The sequence below is a fragment of the Panulirus ornatus genome, chromosome 11, assembly GCF_036320965.1.
Source record: "Panulirus ornatus isolate Po-2019 chromosome 11, ASM3632096v1, whole genome shotgun sequence".
Taxonomy (NCBI): Eukaryota; Metazoa; Arthropoda; class Malacostraca; order Decapoda; family Palinuridae; genus Panulirus; species Panulirus ornatus.
The window spans coordinates 65,802,594-65,818,077 of NC_092234.1; the positions used below are offsets into that span (position 1 = coordinate 65,802,594).

At 39.9% G+C, this 15,484-nt stretch overlaps 1 protein-coding gene across 1 annotated transcript in view; it reads right to left on the reverse strand.

The window, feature by feature from the left end:
- Ttc30 (tetratricopeptide repeat domain 30) overlaps positions 1-15,484 on the reverse strand; it is a 424,420-nt gene that overhangs the window by 35,727 nt on the left and 373,209 nt on the right. The window contains exon 14 of the mRNA XM_071666254.1: positions 13,961-14,073. Within this exon, the coding sequence (XP_071522355.1) occupies positions 13,961-14,073 (113 nt within the window). The remainder of the gene's footprint in view (positions 1-13,960; positions 14,074-15,484) is intronic.

A 15,484-nucleotide genomic window follows, 5' to 3' on the forward strand; every position in this document is an offset into this window, starting at 1 on the left:
GAGTAAATGTGAATAAGAGCAAGGTTATTAGGTACAGTAGGGTTGAGGGTCAAGCCAATTGGGAAGTAAGTTTGAATGGATAAAAACTGGAGGAAGTAAAGTGTTTTAGATATCTGGGAGTGGATCTGGCAGTGGATGGAACCATGGAAGCAGAAGTGAATCATAGGGTGGGGGAGGGGGCGAAAATTTTGGGAGCCTTGAAGAATGTTTGGAAGTCGAGAACATTATCTCGGAAAGCAAAAATGGGTATGTTGGAAGGAATAGTGGTTCCAACAATGTTGTATGGTTGCGAGGCGTGGGCTATGGATAGAGTTGTGCGCAGGAGTGTGGATGTGCTGGAAATGAGATGTTTGAGGACAATATGTGGTGTGAGGTGGTTTGATCGAGTAAGTAATGTAAGGGTAAGAGAGATGTGTGGAAATAAAAAGAGTGTGGCTGAGAGAGCAGAAGAGGATGTTTTGAAATGGTTTGGTCAGATGGAGAGAATGAGTGAGGAAAGATTGACCAAGAGGATATGTGTCAGAGGTGGAGGGAATGAGGAGAAGTGGGAGACCAAATTGGAGATGGAAACATGGAGTGAAAAAGATTTTGAGTGATCGGGGCCTGAACATGCAGGAGGGTGAAAGGCGTGCAAGGAATAGAGTGAATTGGTACGATGTGGTATACCGGGGTTGACGTGCTGTCAATGGATTGAACCAGGGCATGTGAAGTGTCTGGGGTAAACCATGGAAAGTTGTGTGGGGCCTGGATGTGGAAAGGGAGCTATGGTTTTGGTGCATTATTACATGACAGCTAGAGACTGAGAGTGAACGAATGGGGCCTTTGGTGTCTTTTCCTAGCGCTACCTCGCACACATGAGGGGGGGAGGGAGTTGTTATTCCATGTGTGGCGAGGTGGCGATGGGAACAAATAAAGGCAGACAGTATGAATTATGTACATGTGTATATATGTATATGTCTGTGTGTGTATATATATGTGTACACTGAGATGTATAGGTATGTAAATTTGCGTGTGTGGACATGTATGTATATACATGTGTATGGGGGCGGGTTGGGCCATTCTTTTGTCTGTTTCCTTGCGCTACCTCGCTAACGGGGGAGACAGTGACAAAGCAAAATAAATAAATAAATAAATCAATGATTTAATAACTGAGATGGCATTACTCCAGTCAAAACAATGATCATAATTCTTAACATGATTAAAAAAGGCAAATATTTGATTCTTGTCTTGTTCTTACACTATATTCATGTTGCTTAAGTCTAACTGAAATATCCTTTACAGTCTGCCCAACATAAAACTTATCACAGTTTCTACATAGGTGTATCCTGCAGAACTTTCTAGTAAGTTCCTGATTAAGATGTTCTTTATAGTATTGTTGTTGCTGAGAGCAATATTTACATTAAAGGATTTAAGCAACATAGGATAGTGATGGAAGAATACTTCCCACGTATTCCTTACATGTCGTAAAAGGGGACTAAAAGGGGAGGGAGCGGGTGGCTGGAAATTTTCCCCTCCAGTTTTTTCTTTTCTAAAAGAAGGAACAGAAAAGCTGGCCAAGTGAGGATTTTCCCTCTTAGGCTCAGTCCTCTGTTCTTAACGCTATCTCATTAACGTGGGAAATGGCGAATATGTATAAAAAGAAAAAAAAGGGAAGTGAAGTAAAATTATCATCAAAAGGGAGAACTAACAGGTTCTTGGTGTCAAGGGGAGGTCTGTGTTCAACTCTATAAAATGATTTCTTTGTCGACTTAAGGGATTTTTCAATGAAAGATCTAGGATACTTTAACTTGGATCCAATAGAATATATCTTCTCAAACTCATCATCAATAAAAACTCTGGACTGCAAATATGTAATGCCCTAAAGAACATAGACTGGAATGATGATAATTTAAACCTGTCATGTTGAGCTGAGTAATAATGGATATATGAGTATACATTGTTAGGTCTTCTGTATATGCTAAACTTAAACTTGTTTCCATCCCTATAGATCATGCAATCTAAAAATGGTAACATAACATTATTTTCAATTTCTACAGTAAAGTTGATGGAAGGTACTAAATTGTTAAGAAAAGGGAGAAATGTTTGTAAATTTTCAGGTGTTGGCCAAACATAAAGAACATTATCTACACACCTATACTAAATAGCATTAGAAGGTAAAGTATCCTTTAATAACTTAATTTCAAGAATTCCATGTAAAGATTACTTAATACAGGTGAAAGGGGGGTTACTCATTGCCGTACCAAATTAATGAGCATAATATTCTCCATTAAACTGAAATACACAGTCTTTTATACACAATTTCATCAATTCAATAAAAACAGAATTTGAAACATGTAAATGAATATCATCAAATGCATGAAATGAATATTCTAAGAGGTTATCAACTGGAACTTTTGTGAACAGAGATGAAACATCAAAGGCAAAGGGGATAAAGGTGAGTGTCCAAACTACAGAGGCATAAGTTTGCTGAGTATTCCTAGGAAATTGTATGGGAGGGTATTGATTGAGAGGTTGAAAGGCATGTACAGAGCATCAGAGTGGGGAAGAGCAGTGTGGTTCCAGAAGTGGTGGAGGATGTGTGGATCAGGTGTTTGCTTTGAAGAATGTGTGTGAGAAATATTTAGAAAAACAGATGGATTTGTATGTAGTATTTATGGATCTGGAGAAGGTATATGATAGGATGGATAGAGATGCCTTGTTGAAGGTCTTAAGAGTATATGGTGTGGGAGGTAAGCTGCTAGAAGCAGTGAAAAGTTTTTACCAAGGATGTAAGGCATGTGTATGAGTAGGAAGAGAGGAGAGTAATTGGTTCTCAGTGAAGGTCGATCTGCAGCAGGGGTGTGTGATATCCCCATGGGTGTTTAAACTGTTTATGGATGGGGTGGTTATGGAGGTAAATGCAAGAGTTTTGGTGAGAGTGGCGAGTATGCAGTCTGTTGGGGATGAGAGGGCCTAGGAAGTAAGTTGTTGTTTGCCTGTGATACAGCTCAGGTGGCTGATTCGAGTGAGAAACTGCAGAAGTTGGTAAGTGAGTTTGGAAAAAAGTGTGAAAAGAATACTCAACAAACTTATGCCTCTGTAGTTTGAACACTCACCTTTATCCCCTTTGCTTTTGTACAGTGCCGCCATACATGCATTCTGCCAATCCTCAGGTACTTCACCATGATCCGTACATACATTGAATATCCTTACCAACCAATCAACAACATAGTCACCCCCTCTCTTTATAAGTTCAACTGCAATACCATCCAAACTCTCTGCCTTGCTGGATTTCTTCTTCTGCAAGGCTTTCACCACCTCTTCTCACTTCACCAAGGACTCTCCCTGACTCCCACACTTCATACACTGCCCCAACCAGAACACCTTACATCTACCACTCTGTCATCAAGCACATTCAACAAACCTTGAAAATACTCACTCCCTCTCTTCCCCCCCTTGCCCCCTTCACCAATGTTCCCATTTGTTCTCTTGTCTTACACACATTGTCTACCTCCTTTCAAATGGCCTTTTTATTATCCCAAAAGTTTAATGATACTTTCTCACCCCAGCTCTTGTTTGCCCTCTTTTTTTAACCCTTACTTTCCTCTTGACCCCCTGCCACTTTCTCTTATATATCTCCCAGTTATTTGCACTCCTTCCCTGCAAGTATCATCCAAATGCCTCACTTTTCTCTTTCACTAACAACTTTCCTTCTTCATCCCACAACTCACTACCCTTTCTAATCTGCCCACCTCCCATCTTTCTCATGCCACATGCTTCTCTTAAAATTCCATCACTGCTTCCCTAAATACATCCCATTCCTCACCCACTCCCCTCACATCATTTGCTCTCACCTCTTGCCATCCTACAATCAATCTCTCCTGGTACTTCTTCACACAAGTCTTCTTTCCAAGCTCACTTAATCTCACTATTCTCTTCTCCCTGACATTCTCTCTTCGTTTTTAAAAACCTCTACAAATCTTCACCTTCACCTCCACAAGAGAGTGATCAGACATCCCACCACCTGCCCCCTCTCAGCACACTAACATTCAAATCTCTCTTTTACACACCTATAAATTCACACATAATCTAATGATGGCCTTTGACCATCTCTCCTACTCACATACATATACTTGTGTACATCTCTCTTTTAAAACCTGGTATTTAAAATCACCAGGTTTTTTCTTCAGCCATCAAATCCACAAGCTCTTCACCAATTACATTCACAACACTGAATACCCATGTACACCAATTATGCCCTTAACTGCCACATTCATCACCTCATTTCAATCACATATCACTAATACCTAGTCTCATGCACCAAAACTGCTGACACACTCACTCAGCGACTTCCAAAACACTTGCCTTTCAAGTTCTTTCTTCTCATGACCAGGTGCATATGCACCAATAATCAACCATCTCTCTCCTTCCATTTTCAGTTTTACCCACATCAATCTAGGATTTACTTCCTTATACTCTATCACATAATGCCACAACTCCTGCTTCAAGAGTAGTGCTACTCCTTCCTTAGCTCTTGTCCTCTAACCAACTCCTGACTTTACTCCCAAGACTTTTCCAAACCATTCTCCCCTTTACCCTTGAGCTTCATTTCACTCAGAGCCAGAACATCCAAGTTTCTTTCCTCAAACATACTACCTATCTCTCCTTTCTTCTCATCTTGGTTACATCCACGCATATTCAGACACCCCACTCTGAGCCTTCGAGGAGGATGAGCACATCCCGCTTGACTCATTTTCCTCTTTTCGAAATATATATAATTTCATGCTTGTTTGCTTTGAAGAATGTGTGTGAGAAATACTTAGAAAAATAAATAGATTTGTAAGTGGCATTTGTGGATGGTTTTAAAAAGATATGGTGTGGGAGGTAAGCCAGTAGAAGTGAGAAGTTTTTATCATGGGTGTAAGGTGTGTGTATGAGTTGGAAGAGAAGATTTTGAGAGCAATAAGAATGTGTGGGAAGAGAGAAAGTTATCTTGGATGGCAGAAGTGAGTAAGTTTAAAGGAATAGCACCTCCAACAATATTATATGACTGTGAGGAATGGGCCATAAATAGGGTTGTGCAAAGATTTTGAGAGCAATGAAGAATGTGTAGAAAGAGAGAAAGTTATCTTGGAGGTCAGAAATGGGTATGTTAAAGGAACAGCACCTCCAACAATATTATATGGCTGTGAGGAATGGGCCATAAATAGGGTTGTGCGGAAGAGGGTGGATATGTTGGAAGAGAAATGTGCGAGGACAACATGTGGTGTGAAGTACTTTGATCTAGTAAGTAATGAAAGGGTAACAGTGATATTTGTTAATAAAAAGTGTTTGGTAGAGAGAGCAAAAGAGGGTGTCTTGAAATGGTTTGGACATATGGAGACAATGAGGGAACAAATGCAACTTTAGATATGTCTGCTTGATACAGCAAAAAGGTTAAACTACATTTAATCAGGTCCCTTTTCGATGAAATGAATTCTGAAACATTAATAATACAACATGAATCAGAGCTTCAGGTTTCTTGTAGGCTGAAGATGTTACATCATCTTCAGCCAATGACAGGGATATAAAATTGCAATGTCAATAGTTTTTCATAGCAACCAGTTCATAATGACTCTTCCTACTATAAGCTGTATTTGAACACTAAGTAATTTCCTGTTTCTGGAGTATAAAAGATTGCAAAAGTAAGAGGCAGAAAACGATTGCATCCCAGAGAACTCTCGTGCACCCCCTTGAGTACTCTGTGCACATTCAAAAGGTGCATGCATGCACCACCAGTTTGACAGCCTTACAATATATGCTGCAACCTCTCTGCAAATCTATAGCAAGGCTTAAAGTTATGACATTTCATATATATTCTTAATGTCTTCAGAGGATATTTTTCTTTAATAATAAAGTATTTTTATATTTTTTTTATTATACTTTGTCGCTGTCTCCCGCGTTTGCGAGGTAGCGCAAGGAAACAGACGAAAGAAATGGCCCAACCCCCCCCCCATACACATGTATATACATACGTCCACACACGCAAATATACATACCTACACAGCTTTCCATGGTTTACCCCAGACGCTTCACATGCCCTGATTCAATCCACTGACAGCACGTCAACCCCGGTATACCACATCGCTCCAATTCACTCTATTCCTTGCCCTCCTTTCACCCTCCTGCATGTTCAGGCCCCGATCACACAAAATCTTTTTCACTCCATCTTTCCACCTCCAATTTGGTCTCCCTCTTCTCCTCGTTCCCTCCACCTCCGACACATATATCCTCTTGGTCAATCTTTCCTCACTCATTCTCTCCATGTGCCCAAACCACTTCAAAACACCCTCTTCTGCTCTCTCAACCACGCTATTTTTATTTCCACACATCTCTCTTACCCTTACGTTACTCACTCGATCAAACCACCTCACACCACACATTGTCCTCAAACATCTCATTTCCAGCACATCCATCCTCCTGCGCACAACTCTATCCACAGCCCACGCCTCGCAACCATACAACATTGTTGGAACCACTATTCCTTCAAACATACCCATTTTTGCTTTCCGAGATAATGTTCTCGACTTCCACACATTCTTCAAGGCCCCCAGAATTTTCGCCCCCTCCCCCACCCTATGATCCACTTCCGCTTCCATGGTTCCATCCGCTGCCAGATCCACTCCCAGATATCTAAAACACTTCACTTCCTCCAGTTTTTCTCCATTCAAACTCACCTCCCAATTGACTTGACCCTCAACCCTACTGTACCTAATAACCTTGCTCTTATTCACATTTACTCTTAACTTTCTTCTTCCACACACTTTACCAAACTCAGTCACCAGCTTCTGCAGTTTCTCACATGAATCAGCCACCAGCGCTGTATCATCAGCGAACAACAACTGACTCACTTCCCAAGCTCTCTCATCCCCAACAGACTTCATACCTGCCCCTCTTTCCAAAACTCTTGCATTTACCTCCCTAACAACCCCATCCATAAACAAATTAAACAACCATGGAGACATCACACACCCCTGCCGCAAACCTACATTCACTGAGAACCAATCACTTTCCTCTCTTCCTACACGTACACATGCCTTACATCCTCGATAAAAACTTTTCACTGCTTCTAACAACTTTCCTCCCACACCATATATTCTTAATACCTTCCACAGAGTGTATTTATCATGAATATTCCAACGATGCCACAGCAAATTAACTTTTGATTTGTATCTCATTAACTGGGAAACATATGTTCATTTTTGTTCACTGCTACCCCATTATTTATTGCATCCACAGTAGGTGTAGCCAGTTAAATGTCTGGATGCCCTCCATTGAAACAGATGCTAAATCAGATGATTCTGCAGTTCATGTAGACAAACCTAGTACCCTTTCATCCTGGAACCCTTTGTTTTTCACCACCACCTTAAGCCCTCATCACAATGTTTTTCAGCAACCTATGCAAGTCTTTGCAGAACCATTTTCTGATATACCATTAAAGGTTACCTGCATCAATCAAGAACTTATATATGAGGAGCAAAAGCATAATATGATCACTAATGAATGATAAGAACTAGTTTCAAGTTAGATGATGGTGGTACACTATTCATAATGTTATTCAAAAGACAATGAGATTAAGTTTTGAAAATGATAAATCTTCTACAGCATTTGTATATGCAAATAATGTTGCAACTATAAAACACAGTTTACAACCCACAGAATGAAATTAGTAGGTAGGAAATGGAATCAGAGTGAAACAGCATCACAATGAATAGCATTCTATTAAATACTGACACTGTCTAAAACAAAAGAACATTTGGGAACATTGGTGAAAGGAGCAAATGGGGAAGTTGTAACAGGTGAGGTGAGTATGACATGGAGTGAGTAATTTGAAGGATGGCTAGATGAGTTTGATGAAAGTGTGGTAGATGTAGGGTGCCTGGCTCAGGAAGTTGTGTAAAATGAGTGAGTCATGGAAGGTGGCTTAATGAAGAGAGAAGCGGTAATTATAATTACCTATATGCATTTTGAGGGAAGGAGTTTTACACTCATGAGGCTCCATCTCTTGAATGCTCTCTACCATCATCTAACTTCTTAAATTTGTGTGTGCTTTGTGTTAGATGAAATGTGGGAAGGCAGCTGGAGTGCATGGTACTGCAAATAAATTCCTTACAAAAGAGAGTGACTGTATTAATGAAGGGTTAGAATTTTCAGTATAAGTATGGATCATGGTGAGTTGCCTGAGGATTGGTAGAATGCATGTATAGTGCCACTGTATAAAGGCAAGGGCAACAAAAGAGTGTTCAAACTGCAGAGGTGTAAGTTTGTTACATGTATCAAGTAAGTTGCATTGGAGAGTTATGATTGAGAAGGTGAAGGCATGTACAGAACATCAGATTGGAGAGGAAAAATGTGGTTTTAGGAGTGGTAGTGAAAGTGTGGATCAAGTATTCTGCTTTGAGGAATGTGTGAGAAATATTTACAGAAACAGAAAGATATGTATGTGGTATTTATGGATCTGGAGAAAGCATATGATACAGCTGACATAGATGCTTTGTGGGAGGTTTTACAAATATATGATATGGGATGGAAGCCACTAGAATGAGAAGTTTTTACCAAGAGTGTAAAGCATGTGTATGAGTGGGAAAAGAGGAGACTGAGAGGTTCCAGGTGAAGGTCAGTCTGTGGTAGGGGTGTATGATATCACTATTGTTGTTTAATTTGTTTGTGGGTGGGGTGCAAGGAACATAAATGCAAGGGTCTTGGAAAGAGGGGTGAGCATGTTGTCTGCAGGGGATGAGGGGGCTGGGAAATGAGTCAGTTGCCAATTCTGATGACACAGCACTGATGGCAGATTCGAGTGAGTACCTGCAGAGGTAGGCAAATGAATTTGGGAGTGTATGAGAAAGGAAGAAGTTGAGAGTAAATAAAATATAATCATGATGTAGTACATCAAACTCTGGCCCCTCGTCCCTGGTACCATGGGGAACTAAGATATATCAGGGTTCTCACCTGACTCTACTGCCAATTAGAGAGTGGGCTCAAATAGCAGTACTACAGGCTCTTTCCATGACCTTTTCCTCTTTCAGAGACCTGCCTCTTTTTCTACTCACTATACCAACATTTGTGGTCTCTCTAGTAACCTCTCATCTGTTGAACACCATCTATGTAGTACCTCTCCTAACATCTTACTTCTCTCTGAGACCCAATTGTCTAATGATGTTCTCAGTAGCCCCTTATTCATATCCAACTATAATCTCCACCCATCATTCCAAAATCAACACACCTGTTGCATGCCTCAAAGACCTTGAGTCCCAAACCTTGATGTTATCTGGCTAAAGGTCTTTCTCCCAAATATAACACTTTTCCTTTGTTTTGCTTACTGCTCAGCTAATAATACAAATTGTATACCTTTCTTCAATGATCTACACTTATGCCAAGAGACCATGGCATCCTCTCTCCTGCAGGAAGAGATCCTCTACTTATGAGATATCAACGTTCACCACAGAATATGGCTGAATTCCTCCCATACGGGTAGTGAGGAGATGGAAACCCTCACATTCTCCATTCTCAATGATCTACAGCAAATCATGTCCAAACCCACCCATATTATTGAATGCTGTGACCACTCTCCTAATATTCTGGATCTGTTTTCCACTTGCAATCCTTTGCACTGTAACTACAAAATCTTGCCCCCAATTGGTTCATCTAACCACACTCTCATAAATACATCTACTTTAATGGCATAGCATCTCCCCTCTGGCAGTCCCTTGTAAATGTAAATATGCGCACCTCTACAAAGCTGACTGGAATAACTTATGAAAATTGTTTTCTGATTTTCCTTGGGTAAAATAGTCTCATATGTGGTGATGCTTCTGTCTCTGCCAATTACATACCAGAGGTTATTACTGCAGGAATGAAGGCATTCATCCCCTCTTCCTCTAAGAAGACCTCTTTTTCCAATCCGAGATTCAACTATTCCTGTTCTGAGGCCATTCATACAAGGGATCAGGTATATTGGGCTTGGTAAAACTCTTCTTCCCCTGACTCCTATTGAGCAGCTACCACTGCAGGTATGTTATCAGAGGCAAAGTGTTCCTTTATTCAAAGGAAGTGCAATAACCTCTCTTTGTTATCCACTAATAAATCTTCCTAGTCTGTAACTAGGAGAATTGCTTATAACTTCTGTCACACAACCTTTCTTTCACTTTTCCACTAACTTCTGTCACACAACCTTTCTTTCACTTTTCCACTCTGAATGTCCTATAGCTGTCTAACCTGTAGACAAAGCAAATCTCTTTGGTTCCAGTTTTTCCTCTAAAACTACCTTGGATGACTAACATTCTTTCACCCCCTGATGCTCCTATCACTAATTAATCCTCTGCCCATTCCCTCAATCTCTTTTCAAACTGTCCAAAAAGTGCTTCTCTCCCTGGACACATGCAAGGCTTAAGGTCCTGATGGCATCCATTCCCGTGTACTTAAAGAGTGTGCCTCTGAAGTTGCATCTGTGTTTGCTCAACTGTTTCACTTCTATTTAAAATCAGAACTTTCCCTTCTTGGTAAAATGGGTTGGCACATCCCATCCCTGAGAAGGAAGACCATTCCCACCCCTCTAACTATTATACTGTTGCTTTGACATCTATCATTTCCAGTCTTTGAATCCCTTACCATCTCCCATGTTATTAGACATCTTGAATTTCACAGTCTTCTCTCTGATCACCAGTATGGCTTCCATGTGGCAAGATCCACTGATGATATTCTTTCCTGTCTTACTAATTATCCTTATCCTTGAAAGATTTTGGGGAATCCTTGTAGTTGCCCTTGACACATCCAAAACTCCCTCACTTTGCTCTCTCATATCTAGCTTTCTCCCTGGCCAATCTATCTCTGTGGCTGTTGATGGATCAGCCTCTCCCCTCTTTCTTCATCAATAAAGGTGTTACTCAAGGTTTTGTCTTGTCTCCTACACTTTTTCTTTCTTTTATCAACAATTTCCTTTCTTCCACAAATAGCCAAATGAACAAATAAGCTGATGACTCAACACTGCATTTCTCCACATCCTTCAATTCTGCTCCTTCTCTCACTTGATTTGCCTCTCATCTCAACACACCTTCCTCATAAACTCAGACTCTGTGGAGTCTATGAAATCTGATAAAGTTTAACACCTCCAAGACCCAGTTTCTATCCATCTCTCTATCAAAAAATTCTTCACAACTTTCCTCTTGCCTTTGACAGTTCTATAATTTCACCTCTTGATTCAATGAACATACATAGTATTACTATAACATTCACTTCATCCAGGACATCCCACATTCCAGATAGAGCTAAGTCTGCCTCTAAGAAACTAAGAGCCCTGTTCTATCCATCCATCTATCTATATCTCTAATGCCTGTTCCCTCCAGGAATGCCCATCAAGGGGTGGCCATGGCAAAAGAGTTTCCACTTATCCCTGTTCTTACATGCCTCCCTCACATACACCATTCCAAACATTCTTCCTCTGATTCCCTCCAGTATTCCTCCACCCTATTTGCCCATGTCACAGTGGTCTTCCACTCACACCAACCCCTTTAATTGTACTATCATATACTCTCTTTGTAAACTCCCAGTCTTGCATTCTTTCCACATGACCAAACCACCTCAAAGTATTATCTTTCACCCATTCTACCCCTCCACAATTCATTCCCTTTGAATTCCTTGGCATGCACCTTCCATTTCCTTCTTCATTCCATCAAGTCACACCACATGCTCTTCTCAAACAGCTCATTTCCACAGCCTGGATTCTTGACCTCTGTGCCTCATTCCACATTCATGTTTTAGCTGCATAGGCCAGGGATGGGAGGACTATGCCATCCCTTAATCCTCTCTTCACTTCCATACTTGCACCTCTACCCTGTTTACAAGTCAAAATTTCTTTTCTTCTTTACAGTTGTTCCATTTATACAGGGGATTAAAACATCCTTGTATGGAGTACAGCTCTCAAATTTGGAGTGGTTCTATCTCTGAATCCATACTTCACTGAATTGAGTTGAAAGTGGTCTGGCTAATACACTCACCTAAGCTAACTTCAAAACTTGACCCACTTGCCCTCCACGAAAATGTTGGCTCATTCTCTTTTTTCTAGATCATACAATACTTGGCAAGCTGCTGCATCACATGATTATCGAGTGGCTGTTGGCAACTAAAGGGAGGGCTGTTTTGATAAATGTTTGTTTCCCTATACCTTGAAGCTTTGGAATTCTCTATCCTCTCATGTCTTTCCCAATAACTATGGCCTGGCACGTTTTGAAAGAGGTTTTTCACTTCCTCTAAAATTCATAAATACTTTCCCTTGTGTCTGTTTTTTCCCTTTTATTAAACTCTTTTTTACTTAGACTAACTCCCAGTGTTACTGGAGAGAGAGAGAGAGAGAGAGAGAGAGAGAGAGAGAGAGAGAGAAGAGAGAGAGAGAGAGAGAGAGAGAGAGAGAGAGAGAGAGAGAGAGAGAGAGAGAGAGAGAGAGAGACCTAGGAGTAGTCATGGCAGTAAATGGAGGGCTAAATGGGTATGTTTGAAGGCATAGTAATCCCTGTGATGTAGGATGCTCGGCATGGGCTATAGATAAGCATGTGCAAAGAATGTTGGAAGTGAAATGTGTGAAGTGGTTTGATTAAGTAATAAAAGGGAAAGAGGGATGTGTGGTAATAGGAAAAGCATGGTTGAGAGAGCTGAAGAGGGTTGCTGAAAAGGTTTGGACATATAAAGTGAATAATGAGGAGACACTGACAGAGAGGATATGTGTCAGAGGTGGAGGGTAAAGAAGGGGGAACCAAATGGAGATGGAAGGATAGAGTGAAAAATATTTTGAGTGGTCTGGGTTTGAACATGCAGGAGGGTGAAGAGTGTAAACAGGGTAAAGTGAATCAGAACAATCTGGTATTTAAGGGGTGATAAGCTGAAAATGGACTGAACCAGGGAATGTGAAGTGGCCAGAGGGAACCATGGAAAGGTTTGTGTGGCCTGGTTGTAGATAGGGGGAACGTGACAGCTAGAGAATGGGTTTGTAAAAATGTGGCCTTTATTCATTTGTTCTTGACACCACCCTGTTAATGCAAGAAACAACAAACAAGTATGAATGAGAGAAAAGAAACTAAAGATAGAAAGAGTGTAATATCTGGAAAGGAATACACAAGCAAAAATATACATCTGACTCTCAGTATCTTAGGGGGAATTTTAAAGAAAAGTTGTCAGAAAATGAGATTAGCAGGAAAATTTCCAAGTTCTGGAAGAATCTTAACATGCTTTACCCTGTTCTGACTAATCCAAATATCTACTTATTCTAATATGAAAGGTACTGAAACCAATCCTGACAGCCAGTGCTTAAGCTTGGGTGCTAACGTCTAAAACATCTAAATCCAGACTACATCAATGAAATTTTACAACCATTAAGAGGAATAACTCTGTGAAACTGCATGATAAATGTGAACAACAAAAAAGGAGCTACAACAAGTGTATCTTTGATGTTGCAGACATGTCAAACAGTTAGGTGCACAGAAGTAACTAACAAAGTTTTTGGCATGGTTTCTCTTGGGTAGACAACCAAGAAAAAGACTTGCAATGCAGTGGATGCAAATAATTGGAAATGCTTAAGGGAAAAATGGCTCATTCTTAACCGAGGTTAAAGAACAAACAACTTTATAGAGACAACTGCATTGTGGCATTTTGTCTGGATGAGCCACTAAGAGGCTCTTTGACCCATCAAGAGGTTGATGAAAAGGTAATACTCCTCTCTTCTCTACTTCAAAACTGACACTCTCATCCTTATATCTTCTGTCCAGTTTCCTAACCCTACATCCAAACCTTAAAAATGCACTCCCTCTCTGTCATACTGTTATCATACATCCATATATGTGTCTGACTGTAACCTGTTCTAAGCATACTACAAAAAGTCAACATTATCTTTCCTCTGCTGTGGTTGAAGCATATTACTCAATACAGGAATATACATATAAAGATGTCTTACCTTCACAATGCTCCAGAAATTGTATGCACTCCTGAATTACTGAATCCTTGACGGTTATCATGTGCTTTGCCAAGTTCTCTATGAGTGACAGGAAACATCTCTTGGCATAATACCTGAGAAACAATACCATTTATTGTTCAGATGCAGATAATCCAATTATACATGTTACTTAATTACTAACAAGTTTTACAGATCTTCCTTCAAGATGAGGATTTTTGCTTATGTTTACACATGCTCTCATGGCTAACTCTCCTCATGTATAATTCCAAGGCTCATAAAAAAGTGGTACTAGATGATCTATATTCTAAGAGAGTAATTAACTAATTCAATCACCAGCTTACTCTGCCCTGACATGTCAGTACCCTATGATCCTATGGCTGACAATCCTAGCTCTTCATCATAATTTTGAGGCTCCCACTGTGCTCACTGGTTGTCAACAGTGATTCTTTTTATTTGTTTCTTGATTAAACTTGCAATCTTTATTTCTGAAAGCTCTAATGAAGTGCCAAAGTTCATCATGAAGATCTGGCCTTATACATGAAAAAGAGGCTGAAGAGACAAAGAGGTGAGGAAAGAAAAAAATAATCTTAAGTCTTTAAGAAGTGGAAAACCTGCTTTTTATATAGAGGCAGGTCTTCTTTAATAGGAAAGACATGAGAAATTAAAGATTTTCAAATCATAGTGGTGTACACATCACAAAGGCCCACTGGAGATGCCAATGGTCACATGGTACTAAATAAGTATCCCTTATCTGAAATGCCTAGGACCAAAGGTGTTTAGGATTCTGGATTTTTTGGACTTGGGTATATTTGCATATACATAATGAGATATCTTAGGGATAGGACCCAAGTCTAAACACAAAATCCATCTATGTTTCATATACACCTTATATGCACATAGCCTGAAGGTAATTCATACAATGTTATTAATAATTTTGCACATGAAACAAAGTTTGTGTAACAATGAACCATCAGAAAGCTGATGTGTCACAACCTGTGGACAGTGTTGTCATTTGGCATCAACTTTCTTCCTGATTCTGAATTTATATGTTACTGATAAGCAATCATTTTCTTACAATTCTTCACACATAAGCACTTAACAGTAAAAAATATGAAATACCATTAATACAATTAAAAAATAATGTGTTTAGGGTAACTAAGTAGAACAATAGCATCAACAGAATACCTATATTAGCTGTTAAACAATAACGGCAAACAACTGCGGGATTTTCAGTTTCCACCTACAGGGTTGTGTTTTTATCATAACGTATTATAGTGATGGGTGATCTGAATGCAAAGGTGAGTAATGTGGCAGTTGAGGGAATAATTGGTGTACATGGGGTGTTCAGTGATGTAAATGGAAAGGGTGAAGAGCTTGTAGATTTATGTGCTGAAAAAGGACTGGTGATTGGGAATACCTGGTTTAAAAAGAGAGCTATACATAAGTATACGTATGTAAGTAGGAGAGATGGCCAGAGAGCGTTATTGGATTATGTGTTAATTGATAGGCATGCGAAAGAGAGAA